Source organism: Gymnoscopelus braueri, assembly GCF_963280865.1.
Source record: "Gymnoscopelus braueri genome assembly, chromosome: 18".
Classification (NCBI taxonomy): Eukaryota; Metazoa; Chordata; class Actinopteri; order Myctophiformes; family Myctophidae; genus Gymnoscopelus; species Gymnoscopelus braueri.
Genome location: NC_137618.1, coordinates 391757 through 408609, shown reverse-complemented (window position 1 = coordinate 408609; position 16853 = coordinate 391757). Strand labels below are relative to the sequence as shown.

The window sequence follows — 16853 nt, the reverse complement described above, 5'->3', positions numbered from 1 at the left end:
GCATTAGGCTATATCTGACATAAGGGAATAAAACATATTTGGTATAAATTGTCCATCTCAGTCGTGGTTCTCAAATTGGGGTCTGGGGACCCCCAGGGGTCATTGAGGGAGTTCCATTGGGGTCTCCAGCTAAATGATTGATAGTAAACTAAAACTAAAACTAAAAGGACCCTTACATGTCTGTCTGGAACTCTGAGAGTGTATAAGTGGAACCAAATAGGCCCTTAGAGGTCTGTAAACTCTGAGAATGAATGTACAAGTGGAACCAAATGGACCCCGAATTCTCTGTGAGCTATGACACAACAAGGTTACTCTAACTATTAACACTAGCCCATACCCGGTCGGGGACACGACCCACCCAAGACGCGCACCCAAGACAGAGGTTACTCAAATTATATGTAAGATTATATGTAAGATAGGTAGGGATATTTATTACACCAAAAAACTATGTCTCTCAATGCAGTATAAAATAAAGAATAAAATAAAAAGGATTCAAAATGTGAATAAACAGAATATGACAATTTCGTCAACAAATAAAAACTAGACTAAAATGTTAGTGAGGGATCTAGTGGAGAAGAGATCCAGTAGAACTAAAAGACAAGTCATTTTATGTTTGATTGCCCACGGGTGTTGCGCTCTGAAAATAGCAGATCTACAAGCTCACAACGTGTGTGAGCTTGTAGATCGGCTATTTTCAGCATGCAACCAAGTGTAAAATCAGGCATTATGACGTCATCAAGGCACCGCCACAATACATTATAGTCGACTAAATCAACTGTAGATTTAGTTGACTAAAACTAGACAAAATCTAAAACAGTTCAGGTGACTAAAAAAATACTAAAACTAAATGGAATTTCATTCAAAAAACTAAATCAAAATTTGCTGACAAAAGCAACACTACTCAGTACAGCTCACAAGTGCAGGGATAATGTTATATTATATTATATATAATGTTAATGGTATAGGACACAGGGATAATGTTAGAATGGTGAGGGGTAGCTTAGGACACACAGGTTCAAATACGGGGTAAAAGAGGAAAGTGACATAGTGCAGTTTTAAGATCATTCATGTTGAATAATATATCAATATCAAATAAATAACCAAAATTAAAATAGACTGTGTTATGCCTTCTTTTTTTTTGCCTATATACAAAATATTGTCCTGGGGAGGTGGGGGGGGGTGGGGTGGGGTGGGGTGGTCCTTAAGGATCGTTCGTATTATGCTAGTGGTCCAAAGCTTGAAAAAGGGTTGAGAACCACTGTTCTAGACCAGTGGTTGCAAATTGTCAAATAATATAAGAAAATGGCAAAAATTGTGAAAATAGCTGATCTACAAGCTCACAGTGCGAGGCGTTGTGAGCTTGTAGATCCTCCTACATTTCCAAGTGCTTATCAGGGTGGGGGGGGGGGGGTCTCCAGACCAAAAATTATTCTTTTTTGGGGGTCTATGTTGTCTTTAGTAGTCTCTAGAACAACCTATTCAGGCCGTGACCCTCCAAAATAATCATATTTGAACTGGGGCGCCCTACAGCAGAGTAGCCTTGTCTATAGCCTATCATTCCGGCCATGAGAGAGAGATAGGCCTACAGCTTGCAGCGCATCGGTGACAATTCCACAGGCCTGGTTATCCCAGCTCACCTAGAATGGAGCCGTTCATTTACAGTGCTTAGGTATAGGAACAGCAGCAAACTAACAGATACAGAGGAAGCACCGCTGAACCATCCACTGAACAGAAGGGAATGGTGTGACTGCCATCACATGGACAAGGAGAGAACATTCATTCTCTCTCCTCTCATCCGTTCCCCCATGTTCACACACACACACACACACACACACACACACACACACACACACACACACACACACACACACACACACACACACACACACACACACACACACACACACACACACACACACACACACACACACACACACACACACACACACACACAGTGAGGACTAAGGCTAGGTAACACACACAGTCTAAAAAACAGAAGTTATTCTGTGTCCGTTACATTTATCTTACAGGTCGGGTAGTAATTCCACCGAGTGTTTTTTTTTCCTGGTTGTGTATAATGAAGGAGTGTGATGGTGCTTCATCACTGTGAGAGGAGAGCATCCTCCTCATCCTCCAACATTAGCTCACATATAATGAGGGTTACACAGAGGACGGGGGGGGGACGGGGGGGGGGCGGGATGATAAAAGACCCCAGAGTGCGTCGGCGACACCACATCGGTCATTAGCACCCCGGCTCACTTTGCCCTTTCATATATTTCTAAATAAGTGCCTCGCCGAGGGTTTAACGGACCACCTAATCTGCCTACTTAGAGGTGCCGAGGCAGTGCGGAGGAAAACCTACAGCCCCGGAGAGTCGGCCCAGGTGACTGAACCTGCTGCTAATCACAGAGGCTCTGACAGGCCTTCATATCACTCATTATTACATTATTATATATCATTATTACTGCAGAGAAGTGGTGGACAAAGTAGGCTACTCAATGCCAGCCCAGTACTCTAGTCAAAGTATAGATTCTACATAAAAATATAGGCCTATTACTCAACTGTAGGCTTCTCCAAGTGAAGGTTGTTCACTTCAGTCAAACCTCTCCCTCCGTTGTATAGCTCTGAGATGAGGTTCCACATTACTAGGTGCCTGTGGGGGAGGGGGGGGGGGGGGGGGGCAGCATGATTCTTACCCTTTTCCGCACACCGTTTCCAAAAAGTTAAGGTCGTCCCCCCTGCTCTCAGATGTTTTAACCTTTAGCGGTCAAGAACATCTAAATGTATTTACTTATTTAGTCAGCCTGTGGCCAGTCAACCCTCGTCCGCATGCGCAGTGCTGCTCCCATAAGATTGCATTGTGAAAACATGCCACAGGCTGAATTAACAAAGTGTTTCAACCCCGTCGGTTAGATTTTATTGAGGGCTAAAATGTAAAACATCTGAGAGCAGGGATACGATGTGCGGAAAAGAGAAACAGTCATGCATAGTGGAAAATATTCACCGGTGTGTGTGTCCCCCCCCACACACACACACACACACACACACACACACACACACACACACACACACACACACACACACACACACACACACAGGCACCTAGTAATGTGGAACCTCATCTCAGACCTACAGCGGAGGGAGAGGTTCCTTCAGTCAATAGCCTAACCCAGTGGTTCTCAAACCTTTTGGAGTCAAGGACTCCGAAATGTATACAGTATGCATTTGGCCGAGGACCCCCATCTGAAAATGTTTTGCCAGGGACCCCCAGAAAAGAACTATATGTTTAAAAAAAGATTATTTAAAAAAATATATTTTTTTCAAAAATAGCAGATGTACAACAAGCTCCTTTAGATTAGCCAATATAAACATGGATAAAGTGGTTTAAATGGAGTTTGAGTTGCAATTTATCTTGTTGGACTATAAAGCTCCATCCACGATATTTAGCTGTCTTTGATTTGTGACACCAGTGTCTTTATAAAACCCCACATCCATGACACCAGTGTCTTTATAAAACCCCACATCCATGACACCTGTGTCTTTATAAAACCCCACATCCATGACACCTGTGTCTTTATAAAACCCCACATCCATGACACCTGTGTCTTTATAAAACCCCACATCCATGACAGCTGCTTGACACCAGTGTCTTTCCACACTTTTATTTTGAATAGAATAAGTAGCACTAATTTTATAACTTTTAAGAATTCATGTAGCGTGTGGGACAGTGTGTGGGACAGTGTGTGGGACAGAGTGTGGGACAGTGTGTGGGACAGAGTGTGGGACAGAGTGTGGGACAGAGTGTGGGACAGAGTGGGACAGAGTGTGGGACAGTGTGTGGGACAGAGTGTGGGACAGAGTGTGGGACAGTGTGTGGGACAGAGTGTGGGACAGTGTGTGGGACAGAGTGTGGGACAGCGTGTGGGACAGAGTGTGGGACAGTGTGTGGGACAGAGTGTGGGACAGTGTGTGGGACAGAGTGTGGGACAGCGTGTGGGACAGAGTGTGGGACAGAGTGTGGGACAGTGTGTGGGACAGCGTGTGGGACAGTGTGTGGGACAGTGTGTGGGACAGAGTGTGGGACAGCGTGTGGGACAGAGTGTGGGACAGTGTGTGGGACAGAGTGTGGGACAGAGTGTGGGACAGTGTGTGGGACAGTGTGTGGGACAGCGTGTGGGACAGTGTGTGGGACAGTGTGTGGGACAGTGTGTGGGACAGAGTGTGGGACAGTGTGTGGGACAGAGTGTGGGACAGTGTGGGACAGAGTGTGGGACAGTGTGTGGGACAGAGTGTGGGACAGTGTGTGGGACAGCGTGGGACAGTGTGTGGGACAGTGTGTGGGACAGAGTGTGGGACAGTGTGTGGGACAGAGTGTGGGACAGAGTGTGGGACAGCCCGGTCAATATCTGAAACACATCCTCAGAATAAGCCATCATTTAAAAAAACAAAAAATCTATTTATTTAGCCTTGAGACAGTAGAGATTAAATCCTGACAAAATAACAGCCTCATCGATTGGAAGGAGCTGCGTCTCAGAAATACAAATACCAAATGACAAGCTTGAATAATACCCTCTCTGTCAGCGTGGAAACCTCATTATGTACCTTTTGATACTTTTCAGGATTCAAACAAAAAAAGTAGCAAAAAGTAGCAAATCTATAAAAGGCAGCTTTTGTGTGACGCTGTAGTGTGATCAAATCATTCATTTATGAAAAAACACAACAAGTTAGAAGGTGGAGATCAGAGGTTTCCGCCCGACAACAACAATATAATTCTGCCATTATGTTTTTCATTTGGAAATATGCCACTAGGCCTACTATATTATTATTATTATTATTATTATATATATTTATATCCCCAAGACTATGAATGGATTATCTGTGAGGACATTAAACCATTCAATCAGAGAACGCTTGTTTTAGAAGAGAATGAACTTAAGACTTCTGGTGATTAGTAGTTTCCTTCCCTACCTAAGACTGTAATGTAATGTAATGTAATGTAATGTAATGTAATGTAATGTAATCAGTGTCATTGTAGATTCTAGAACCATTATTTTATACTTTGGCAATTCAAAAATAGCAGATCTACACAAGCTTGTAGATCTGCTATTTTTGAAAAATCTTGAGCATTTGTGCAAGTCTTTAAACAACACAATTTTTTTAAAACAACATTTTCAACTCAAATCTTTGCATCTGGGGGGTCCCTGGAACAAACATATTTAGAGATGGCCCCCTCTGTGGCGAAATACATATCATTCTGGGAGATCCTTGACATGAAAAAGTTTTAGAACCACTGATTGGGTGATGAACCACCAATGAACCACCAAAATATATATCTATTTAGAAGCAATAAGCGACTTATAATTCTATTCCCTCCCCTGAGTTCTCTAATGTATGCTATAGCCTATTGGTGTATCTTATTGTAGTTCTCTAATGTATCGCTATAGCCTATTGGTGTATCTTATTGTAGTTCTCTAATGCTATAGCCTATTGGTGTATCTTATTGTAGTTCTCTAATGTATGCTATAGCCTATTGGTGTATCTTATTGTAGTTCTCTAATGTATGCTATAGCCTATTGGTGTATCTTACTGTAGTTCTCTAATGTATGCTATAGAGCACAGAAGTCTGACATAATTTACACATCCTAGGTTTGTCTACCTGGTTCGCGGTTTTCCATGCACCCCCATTCTGAATCCCCATAGACGTGTTTAATATCGCGTCAAATAAGAACTGTGTTCCAAAAATAAACAAATGACCCCGACCGTTTGACTCTTATGGATATGAAGCATCAACTGACGGTGAGAAAACGATAATGTTACTTCTGCCGAATTAGTAACATTTTCGCCAGAAACAGACTGTATCAAATATGAGTGACTGACTATCATAAACGATACAGAGCCTCCTCCCTGACAATATCGCCCAGACAGTTTGTTTATTTTTGGACCACAATTCTTATATGAGACGATTCTAAGATGACCGAATGTTATTCTCCATAGAGAAATGACTTTACGACCCAGAGGATGAACGAGTGACGTCAGGACTTCTGTACTCTATAGCCTATTGGTGTATCTTATTGTAGCTCTACTTTTATCACCCTGTATCTGTAACTCTAACTGCTGTGCTGCCTCTTGGTTTCTGGACTTGACGTGAATTTTTTTTAATAGATTTGTGAATAATCGTCTGATTAACCATATGACCCTAACATTGAACAATGGTGGTGTACAAAAATAGTGAAAATATCAGATCTACAAGCTCACAACACCTGCATTGATAGCAGTGGAGGTAAAAGTACACACATTCTATCAATACTGCAATATAGAAATACTCTGTTACAAGTAAAAGTCCGGAATTCAAAATGTACTCGAGTAAAAGCACAAAAAGTATTGGCATCAAAATGTAATTAAAGTACCAAAAGTAAAAGTACTCATTATGCAGAATGTCCCATTTCACGTTTTCAAATGTATAGAAATATTTTGAAAATAGCAGATCTACAAGCTCACCATGTGTCGCAACGCATTGTGAGCTTGTAGATCGGCTATTTTCAAATGTATATAGCGCTGAAGTGGTTAATGTATGTTTCTTTTAACTAGTTTTTTGAGTGTAAATGAAAGTGTTTCCATTGGAACACATGGTCCCATTAACAACACATATGGTTCTTTTATTTTCCATTTCCTTCAGGTTTCTGCCCGACGACAACAACCGTATATGGGCTTTGGATGGAGCTGTAAGTCCACTCTTCATCATCATCATCATCATCCTCCTCATGGTCAATCCCCAGGCAGGGCAGACAATCTGTGACAATAAAGCCACTAAAGCTTCATCTTGTGGCTGACATTATTACACCATTCCTCTTCAAATAGAAGAGAGAGCCGGTAAGGCCAATAAAGAAATGCCGACAGTACATCTCTGTCACACATGTATGAAGGGGAAAAAAGGCCATGTAGGTACTTGTTGGAACACCAACAGCGGTACGATCGATGCAAAGCCAATAGCCAGTGAGTTACTTTACTAAATTGGACATAAAATGCCCAAGCAGTAGAAAACAGGCCAGTGGACACATGATGTCTAAATGACTCAGTAGCCTCTATAACTGCATCACGTCTATATGGCATCAGTTATGGAAAAAGTACTCAAATGTTTTAACCATTTAGACCTGAGGCCCATTCTAAAACACCTTCTACATCCTGACCTCAGTTTTCTGAAAAACTTCAAATATTTATTTAAAATTACAAAAACAATATGTTGCTATATACTGAACACATATATATATATATATAATATACTGTACACATGGCCACAGGAAGGGTAGTGCGAGCGGTGCGGCCGCACAGGGCGGGGCTCCCCCAAGAGTTATACAAATAAATAACCCGAAAAAAACCACCAAAAACTCGGAAATATCCGCCCAAAACCGCAAAAAAAAAACTTGCGAGCACGCTTCGCGCGCGCGAGGAGGGAGCGCGCTCGCGACTTCGCACAGGGCCCACACAGGGCCTTCACACAGGGCCCCACAGGGCCTTCACACAGGGCCTTCACACAGGGCCTTCACACAGGACCTTCACACAGGGCCTTCACACAGGGCCCCACAGGGCCTTCACACAGGGCCTTCACACAGGGCCTTCACACAGGGCCTTCACACAGGGCCTTCACACAGGGCCTTCACACAGGACCTTCACACAGGGCCTTCACACAGGGCCCCACAGGGCCTTCACACAGGGCCTTCACACAGGGCCTTCACACAGGACCTTCACACAGGGCCTTCACACAGGGCCCCACAGGGCCTTCACACAGGGCCTTCACACAGGGCCTTCACACAGGGCCTTCACACAGGGCCTTCACACAGGGCCTTCACACAGGACCTTCACACAGGGCCTTCACACAGGACCTTCACACAGGGCCTTCACACAGGGCCCCACAGGGCCTTCACACAGGGCCTTCACACAGGGCCTTCACACAGGGCCTTCACACAGGGCCTTCACACAGGGCCCCACAGGGCCTTCACACAGGGCCTTCACACAGGGCCTTCACACAGGGCCTTCACACAGGGCCTTCACACAAGGCCTTCACACAGGGCCTTCACACAGGGCCTTCACACAGGGCCTTCACACAGGGCCTTCACACAGGGCCCCACAGGGCCTTCACACAGGGCCTTCACACAGGGCCCCACAGGGCCTTCACACAGGCCTTCGCACAGGGCCTTCACACAGGGCCTTCACACAGGGCCTTCACACAGGGCCTTCACACAGGGCCCCACAGGGCCTTCACACAGGGCCTTCACACAGGGCCCCACAGGGCCTTCACACAAGGCCTTCACACAGGGCCTTCACACAGGGCCTTCACACAGGACCTTCACACAAGGCCTTCGCACAGGACCTTCACACAAGGCCTTCGCACAGGACCTTCACACAAGGCCTTCGCACAGGGCCTTCACACAAGGCCTTCGCACAGGGCCTTCACACAAGGCCTTCGCACAGGGCCTTCACACAAGGCCTTCGCACAGGGCCCCACAGGGCCTTCACACAGGGCCTTCACACAGGGCCTTCACACAGGGCCTTCACACAGGGCCTTCACACAGGGCATTTCTCCCAGACGGCTCTGACTGTCCATAGAAGCAACAACCCCAAAAGGGGTTCCCGTCCTGAAAGGTAAAGTTACTTACAAATAGGGGTTCCCGCCCAAAATGGCTTTTCAAATGGCCGAAATGTATATAGAGCTGAAGTGGGTAATGTATGTTTTGTAATAATAATGAAAATCTACAAAGTAACTAAACTAACGTTTTCAAATAATTGTAATGGAGTAAAAGTACAACATTTGCCTGTGAGATGTAATGGAGTAGAAGTAAAAAATACTGAAAATTGGAAATACTCCAATAAAGTAAAAAACGACCTCAAAATTGTACTTAAGTACAGCACTTGAGTAAATGTACTTAGTTACTTTACACCACAGATATGGCATCAATCTGTAATGTGCAAAAAATAAGTGGGAGGGCTGTCTTACCTTCAACTGTCACCAGAGGGCAGTGTGTGGCATCTAGGCTCAGACTTTCCACTGACTGGACTGGAGACCTTCCTGTTTAGAAGCATTTCATTCATTAAAACTATTCAAATAGAACTAAATAGAACTCATATATATTTCCTTTTAATTTTTTAGTAATAAAATAGAATAAATAAAAAGTAATAAATCCTCCGTATTCATGTGAAATGGTGAATGAATTAGCATTTTGAATAGAATACAAAAACAAGGCAATAGGCTCTATGCACAGCAGCAGCCATGTTGGGAAGAGAGTGGGCGGGGCCTCTTCCTTACTTCACAGGTGTTACCAATGACACTAATGAAGGCTCTGTTCGGTCCATTTAGCACAATGGTTCTCAAACCTTTTCATTTCAAGGACCCCCATAATAACTCTGAAAGTGTACAAAAGGAACCAAATGGACCCTTACGGGTCCATTTGGTTCCATTTGTACACTTTCAGAGTTACAGACTTTTTAAGGGGCCACTTGAAAACCTCCTCAAGGAACCACGAGGGTCCCTGGACCACACTTTGAGACCCACTGGTGTAGCAGAGTGTCTCCAGTGAGTCAACACCCTGACTCTGTTTGACCACAATGGAACAGAGCCTTCATAGAGCACCGAAGTCTGACGTCACTGCCACTAGAGGGCGCTGTTTCACGGGTTCGTGGCTTTATTTTTTGTGTTGAAATCCCCATTTGGGAATCTTAGATGATTGATTGATTGACATTTTTATTAGGCAAAAGAATGTAAAACAACACAGTTACGTTTATAATACTTTTGTCTAAAATGTCCGACCAAAAAAGTCCTTGCGGACTTGTTTCCGTTGGGGTCCTTGAATTAATTTCATAGACATATATAGTAGCAACCAAACAGTTCAAAAATCAACATAAAAATACAGAGAAAAAATACCACTATGTACAAAAAAAAAGCAGCATGAAAAATAAAAAATATATACAAAAAAAGGGGAGGGGGGTCGTCTGTCTACCGGGAAACTGGTACTACCTCCTCTTATGGCCTCCAGAAAGATGAGTTTTTAGGGGATGGGGTTAGACTATTCCATACCTTGGTGGCCGTGCTGTAGAAGGAGAATTTGCCCATGTTTGTTTTATGGGTGGGCCCCAGTCCGAGAAGTAGTCGAATCAGTTTGTTTTGGGAGGTTTGAAGCTTAGTCTTCAGTGACACTGAGGTGTTGGAGTACCAAGAGGAGCAAGCATAGTCAAAAAGGGGCTGAATCAGGGCCCCTGAGAGGGTCCTGAGGGCCTGAGGGTTGACAAAAGAGGAAACTGCCCATAAATCTGGTTCTCTGGTTTACTCTTTTGACCGCCTTTGTTGCCATGCTTTCACCTGTCAGGTATTTGTCAAGAATACATCCCAAATAGGTAATCTCTTCTTTGCTAGAGATGATTGTGTCATCGACTTTGACCTTGAAGTCATTTACCTTCAACTTACTGATCACGTCATTTAAGAACTGTGTTCCAAACATAAACACACCACCCTGGCGTTTTTGTCAGGGGGGTGGCTCTGCATCGTTTATGATATTCATTCATATTTGATACAGCCTGTTTCTGGTGAAAATTGAATTAATTCTGCCTTAAAAGTCTTAAGAACTACTACTTCCGGGTCTGATATCACTGTCCCCACAGCAGCCGCGTTCATGGGAAATGTAGTCTTTGGGTCGTTCCCAGAACAGTGCTTTTGGTCAACAACAAGTCAACGTCCATATCAAGGGTGATGCAACTTTGATGATGGAGAGGGCCACTATATTTCCACACCTCTTATCTCTGTATTTTAACTTTTTTCGCCATTCTATGTCACACAAAAGTAGCAAAAATAGCAGATCTACAAGCCCAAAACGAGCTTGTAGATCTGCTATTTTCGCTATTTTTGAGTTGGAATCCTGAATAGTAACATTTTTATTTAATTTCAAATGCATTTAGTTATACTTATGTTAACTTTATGAACTTAAATACAAATACATTGGACATAAAAAAGACAATAGAATGTTAATACTAGTCATTAAGCTACTAATATAGACTGAAGTAATTAAAGCGGGTCATGTTTGTAATTGTAACAGCTGAAATCAATAATATATCAGTATTCTGATATTAATCTGTGGGCCGCATTAAGTGAAGGTGGCCATGTATGGTCCATATTATGCCTGACAACAAAAAAACTACTGAGTCTCGCTTACAAAGAAAGAAAAGTTTTTATTTGGCAACATATTTTGAAGTCTTCTTTCAAAACTTTCAAACTGTCGATTCTTTTTCTCTCACAGTCGAGACAAAACAAAATCCTACTCACAGTAGACTATTATTATTAAAAGAAAAAAACAAAACAAAACATATAAGAGGACATAGTTAGAAAGAGAAGGCTTTGGGCTGTAGGGATACAAACGTCTCTGTTCACTGATGTTGCACTTGATTAAAACAACAACAGTTTAACCACTAAAACCCCCGATACTTAGTAAACTTGACCCCAGTTGGCTCTTGGTTTGTTTGAAAACAGTTTGTTTTAAAATAGCAGATCTGCAAGCTCTACAAGCTTGTAGATCGTCTTTTTTCAAAGTAAAAGTACTGAACATTTTAAACACTCCAGTAAAGTAAAAAATACCTCAAAATTGTACTTAAGAACAGTACTTGAGTACATAGTTACTTTACACCACTGGCGACGCGTTGTAAGCTTGTAGATCTGCTATTTCCAGTTATAATGTTCCTCCCCAGAATAAAGGAGGCTAGTAGGAGTTCAAGTGGTTTTTAAGAAGTTTGGCTTCTTTTCACTCTTCACCAAAGATTCACTCATACAGACACACAGAGCAATAATGTAAGACTTGTTTTTTTCTTTTCTTTTCTTCTGGTCAACATACATACATACACTCAAGTTAATTAACATACACAAATCCAGAAAGAGAAAAAAAAAAGTAGTAGTTTGACATGTTTATCTTCAATGTTTTGTTGGCACATACAACAGCTTTTTAAAAAACATCTCCTGCGTGGAGCCTTTTGACAGACGTCCATCTTTTAAGGTATTGGCAATGTAGTGCACTTTCTACAAAAAGGTTTTTTTAAAAGCATAAAATCAGTACGAAAAAAAATTGATGTAGAGATCAACATTTAAGCCATTATTAAAATAATAAAATAAATGTAGAGATCAACATTTAAGCCATTATTAGAATAATAAAATAAATGTAGAGATCAACATTTAAGCCATTATTAAAATAATAAAATAAATGTAGAGATCAACATTTAAGCCATTATTAGCTCCCAACACGTTTTAGATCCAGACCCATTTGATGTCTCCAGGGAACCCAAACTAGTGAAAATAGCAGATGCGAGCTTGTAGATCTGCTATTTTCACTACTTCTTAATAGTTTAAAAAATGTATGTAATTTCTTAGATTTTATTTATTTATTCATGAAATTCTTCTGAAAATGTTTTGATTTTTTTAATGAAAAATTTGTGGGTTTTCTTTTGAAATAATACTGTATATATTTTTTGAATTTGGAAACCAAAAAAAAGGGATATTGTTTTTACTTGCGACCCATACAAATTGGTCCGCGACCCACACATGGGTCCCGAACCAGTGTTTGGGACACAGTGCATTACACGCTTATTATATGTGACCGATTATGGCGATAAGATGACAATGTCCTGGCCTTATATGGCACGATACAGGAGGACCAAATGATCATTTCAATACCGGTGACCTCCTAATTAATGCACTGTCTACTCTAGTCTAGTCACATCTGTGTCATTGTTAGATGTCTTTGGCTGTTCAAAAATAGATATACAAGCAGCAAAGCAGTGCAAATCTTTGAATATATATATATATATATATATATATATATATATATATATGTTTTAAAGCAAACATTTTTAACTCCGATCTGTGCTTCTGGGGGTCCCTGGAACAACATATTTTGAGATGGGGGTCCGCGGCCAAACCTATCATTTTAGGGGTCCTTGACATGAAAAAGTTGGAGCACCACTGATATAGCAACATAAGTTTAAAAAAAAAACTGATTTAGAAAACATTTGTAAAAAAAAACAGATTTGCAAACATTTTCACGATTTGTCTTTTTTGAATAGCCAAAGAAATCTAAAGTGACACAGATGCGTTTCCCGGATTGAACAAGTTAAAGGAGTGATTAAACCGGATTGAACAGGTTAAAGGAGTGATTAAACCGGATTGAACAGGTTAAAGGAGTGATTAAACCGGATTGAACAGGTTAAAGGAGTGATTAAACCGGATTGAACAGGTTAAAGGAGTGATTAAACCGGATTGAACAGGTTAAAGGAGTGATTAAACCGGATTGAACAAGTTAAAGGAGTGATTAAACCGGATTGAACCGGTTAAAGGAGTGATTAAACCGGATTGAACAAGTTAAAGGAGTGATTAAACCGGATTGAACCGGTTAAAGGAGTTATTAAACCGGATTGAACAAGTTAAAGGAGTGATTAAACCGGATTGAACAGGTTAAACTAAAGGAGTGATTAAAACAAAACAAAAAGTTGGACAGCCTCTTAATGGTAGATCATCTTCTCAACAGACATATCTGCCATAGAAAAACAATGTAAATAGATATACAGGCAAACTGGTTGTGTTGACTCTTTAGTGTGTGGAATACATACAGCATGTACTGAATACATGTCTAAAGCATGTACTGAATACATGTCTACAGCATGTACTGAATACATGTCTAAAGCATGTACTGAATACATGTCTACAGCATGTACTGAATACATGTCTACAGCATGTACTGAATACATGTCTAAAGCATGTACTGAATACATGTCTACAGCATGTACTGAATACATGTCTACAGCATGTACTGAATACATGTCTACAGCATGTACTGAATACATGTCTACAGCATGTACTGAATACATGTCTACAGCATGTACTGAATACATGTCTACAGCATGTACTGAATACATGTCTACAGCATGTACTGAATACATGTCTAAAGCATGTACTGGTTGTGTGAAAGAGGCTCATGATGGGGGAGGATTTGTAATTGAGTGGCGGCGAGGGCCAAAGGAAGTTGTCTGGCACTTCCCTCTCCCGTCTGTGGATTAACGTTTTGCTCAAAAATAAGAGCCTGGACCAGCCTGTTGACATTCCTGGCATAGGAAGTGGGAGTCAACCTTTCATTTCCCCAACCAACCGGAGTGCAGTGGGCGTCGCTCCAAATGTTGTGACGTCAGGGCTCTCAATGCTGCACATTGAGGGAGGAGGAGGGGCACGGAGCGGGGCGGGGGGCGGGCGCGCGCACAGATCGGTGAACCAATGGGAGCCCAAGGATTCTCTCTCCGGAGATTTTGAACCCGCCCCTCTAGACCAGATATCAGCGCTGTAGGGCAGCCTGGTACATTACTGCTACCTGTAGGGCAGCCTGGTACATTACTGCTACCTGTAGGGCAGCCTGGTACATTACTGCTACCTGTAGGGCAGCCTGGTACATTACTGCTACCTGTAGGGCAGCCTGGTACATTACTGCTACCTGTAGGGCAGCCTGGTACATTACTGCTACCTGTAGGGCAGCCTGGTACATTACTGCTACCTGTAGGGCAGCCTGGTACATTACTGCTACCAAAGTGGAGAGAACTTTTACAAGACTTTCCCATTTTTAACATCCTCTTGGAAACCAGGTGTGCTTTCATTCAGTCGTGAGGAGGTGGGGGGGGGGGGCGGGGGGGGGGGGGGGGGGGTCAACAGCATCGATTAGAGATCAACATGTGATCACGCGTAAAAGGAGAGGAGAGAGTCGGTCGGTTCCCTGATTAACCCATTATCAGACTATCAACGCAACAAGCTCCATGAATCCATGGTAAAATAATCCATTCCAATCCGGGAACGCATCTGTGTATTTTTAAGATTTCTTTGGACTATTCAAAAATAGCAGATCTACAAGCTCATAGCACGGCACTCGGTGCCGCACTATGAGCTATTTTTGAAAAGCCAAAGAAATGTTAAAATGACACAGATGCGTTGGATGGGAACTCATGCTAAGAAAGAATCAACAGAGGAACCGTTTTACTGGACAAAGATTCTAGTCTAATCTCTGACTCTGAGTCATCCTGGTCGATGAGGTTTGCGGTACAAAGCCATCGTTTGTCCAGGTTAAAAAGAACTGGAGAGTTAGTTAGTGTCAGCGGGCAGTTTGGTCACAGACGGGCTTATTGAGCCGTCAAGCACTGCTGTCCAAGAGTCACAGAAATAGTGGTAGTGTTCCTTTAAAAAACAAAACAAAAAAAATGACAACTCTGAGGTTATAACCTTTAAGTTTTCTATGCAAGAGAGAGGTTATTGTAGAACACTAAACCCATGTGTGTGTGTGTGTGAGGTTATTGTAGAACACTAAACCCATGTGTGTGTGTGTGTGTGTGTGTGTGTGTGTGTGTGTGTGTGTGTGTGAGGTTATTCTAGAACACTAAACCCATGTGTGTGTGTGTGTGTGTGTGTGTGTGAGTGAGGTTATTGTAGAACACTAAACCCATGTGTGTGTGTGTGTGTGTGTGTGTGTGTGTGTGTGAGGTTATTCTAGAACACTAAACCCATGGCCCGCTATTCAAATAAAATCAGATTTTCTTTTGATGTGACGACGGGGAGGAGGATGCTCTTCTTTTTTTCTGAACACGTTCCCTGACGTTTTAGCGATTGTGTGTTTTTTGTGTGTGTTTTTTGTGTGTGTGTGTGTGTGTGTGTGTGTGTGTGTGTGTGTGTGTGTGTGTGTGTGTGTGTGTGTGTGTGTGTGTGTGCGTGCGTGTGTGTGTGTGTGTGTGTGTGTGTGTGTGTGTGTGTGTGTGTGTGTGTGTGTGTGTGTGGGTGGGTTTGTTTGTTTGTTGAGGAGGTCCGTGGAGGGTCTCTAAAGTAAACAGCAGCGCTCTTTGAAGCTCTTCTTGTTCTTCTTGTTCTTTCCTTTGCCGTTCTTGTCTTTGTTTTCTGTCATCTTCTTGCCTCTCACCTCGCGCATCAGGTCGAAAAACACCTACGCAAAAAAGAGAAAAAATATAACAGAAAACAGAAACAAATCACTTAAAGTTCACAAGTTCAGCTACAGAGCCACTGAGCCACAGAGCCAGACCCATATATGTCGGTCTGGCCGATATATCGACTAGTATTTGACTTTTTTTAAATGACATTGAGGCCATTATCTACCCAATGTGACTCGACATGTAACTTAACCCATGAAGACCGGTGACGCATCTGTGTCATTTTAAGATTTATTTGGCTATTCAAATAAGCTCGTAGCGCGGCACCGAGTGCCGTGCTACGAGCTTGTATATCTGCTATTTTTGAATAGCCAAAGACATTTTAAAATGACACAGATGGGACGGCAGTGGCTCAGGGGCAGTGTTGGGACTAACGCGTTACAAGTAACACGTTACTGTAACGCCGTTATTTATTTCAGTATCTAGTACTCTAACGCATTATTTTTTTAATTCAGTAACTCAGTTACCGTTACTACATGGTGCGTTACTCCGTTATTTTTTATATAGTATTTATATATACAGCGAGGCGAACAGTGACTGAGAATTGTACTTAAGTACAGTACTTGAGTAAATGTACTTATTTACTTTACACCAGTCTGTTTCACATGCGGAGACATGCTGTGAGCGGCTTTGCAAGCTCTCTCTCTCTCTCTCTCTCGCTCGCTCGCTCTTTCTCTCTCTCTTAACAGCGTGTGTGTGTTTCTGGGACTAGGAATACCACGATAACACAATGGTGACGATGAACCACGTACCAAAACCCGTTGGAGGCTGCTTTTCCCAAGCTGAAATCTGCACTTAAACTGCAAGGCTTCATGGCTGTGTTGTTGAACACACACAGCTTAACGTCGGGAAAG

The 16853-nt window shown here is 42.3% G+C and overlaps 1 protein-coding gene and 1 long non-coding RNA gene across 2 annotated transcripts in view; both read right to left on the bottom strand.

Annotated features, from left to right (window-relative positions):
- Positions 1 to 11194: 11194 nt before the first annotated feature.
- Positions 11195 to 13957, bottom strand: LOC308105657. The gene is made up of 2 exons (XR_013934925.1): positions 12362 to 13957; positions 11195 to 12316 (listed from the first exon to the last, which is right to left on the bottom strand). It is a non-coding gene; the product is annotated as an uncharacterized lncRNA (long non-coding RNA).
- A 1832-nt stretch (positions 13958 to 15789) lies between these two features.
- The window catches only part of LOC308105654 (ras-related protein Ral-B), a 45055-nt gene continuing 43991 nt past the window's right edge, over positions 15790 to 16853 (bottom strand). The window contains exon 5 of the mRNA XM_080456515.1: positions 15790 to 15995. Within this exon, the coding sequence (XP_080312641.1) occupies positions 15873 to 15995 (123 nt within the window). The 3' untranslated portion in view covers positions 15790 to 15872. The remainder of the gene's footprint in view (positions 15996 to 16853) is intronic.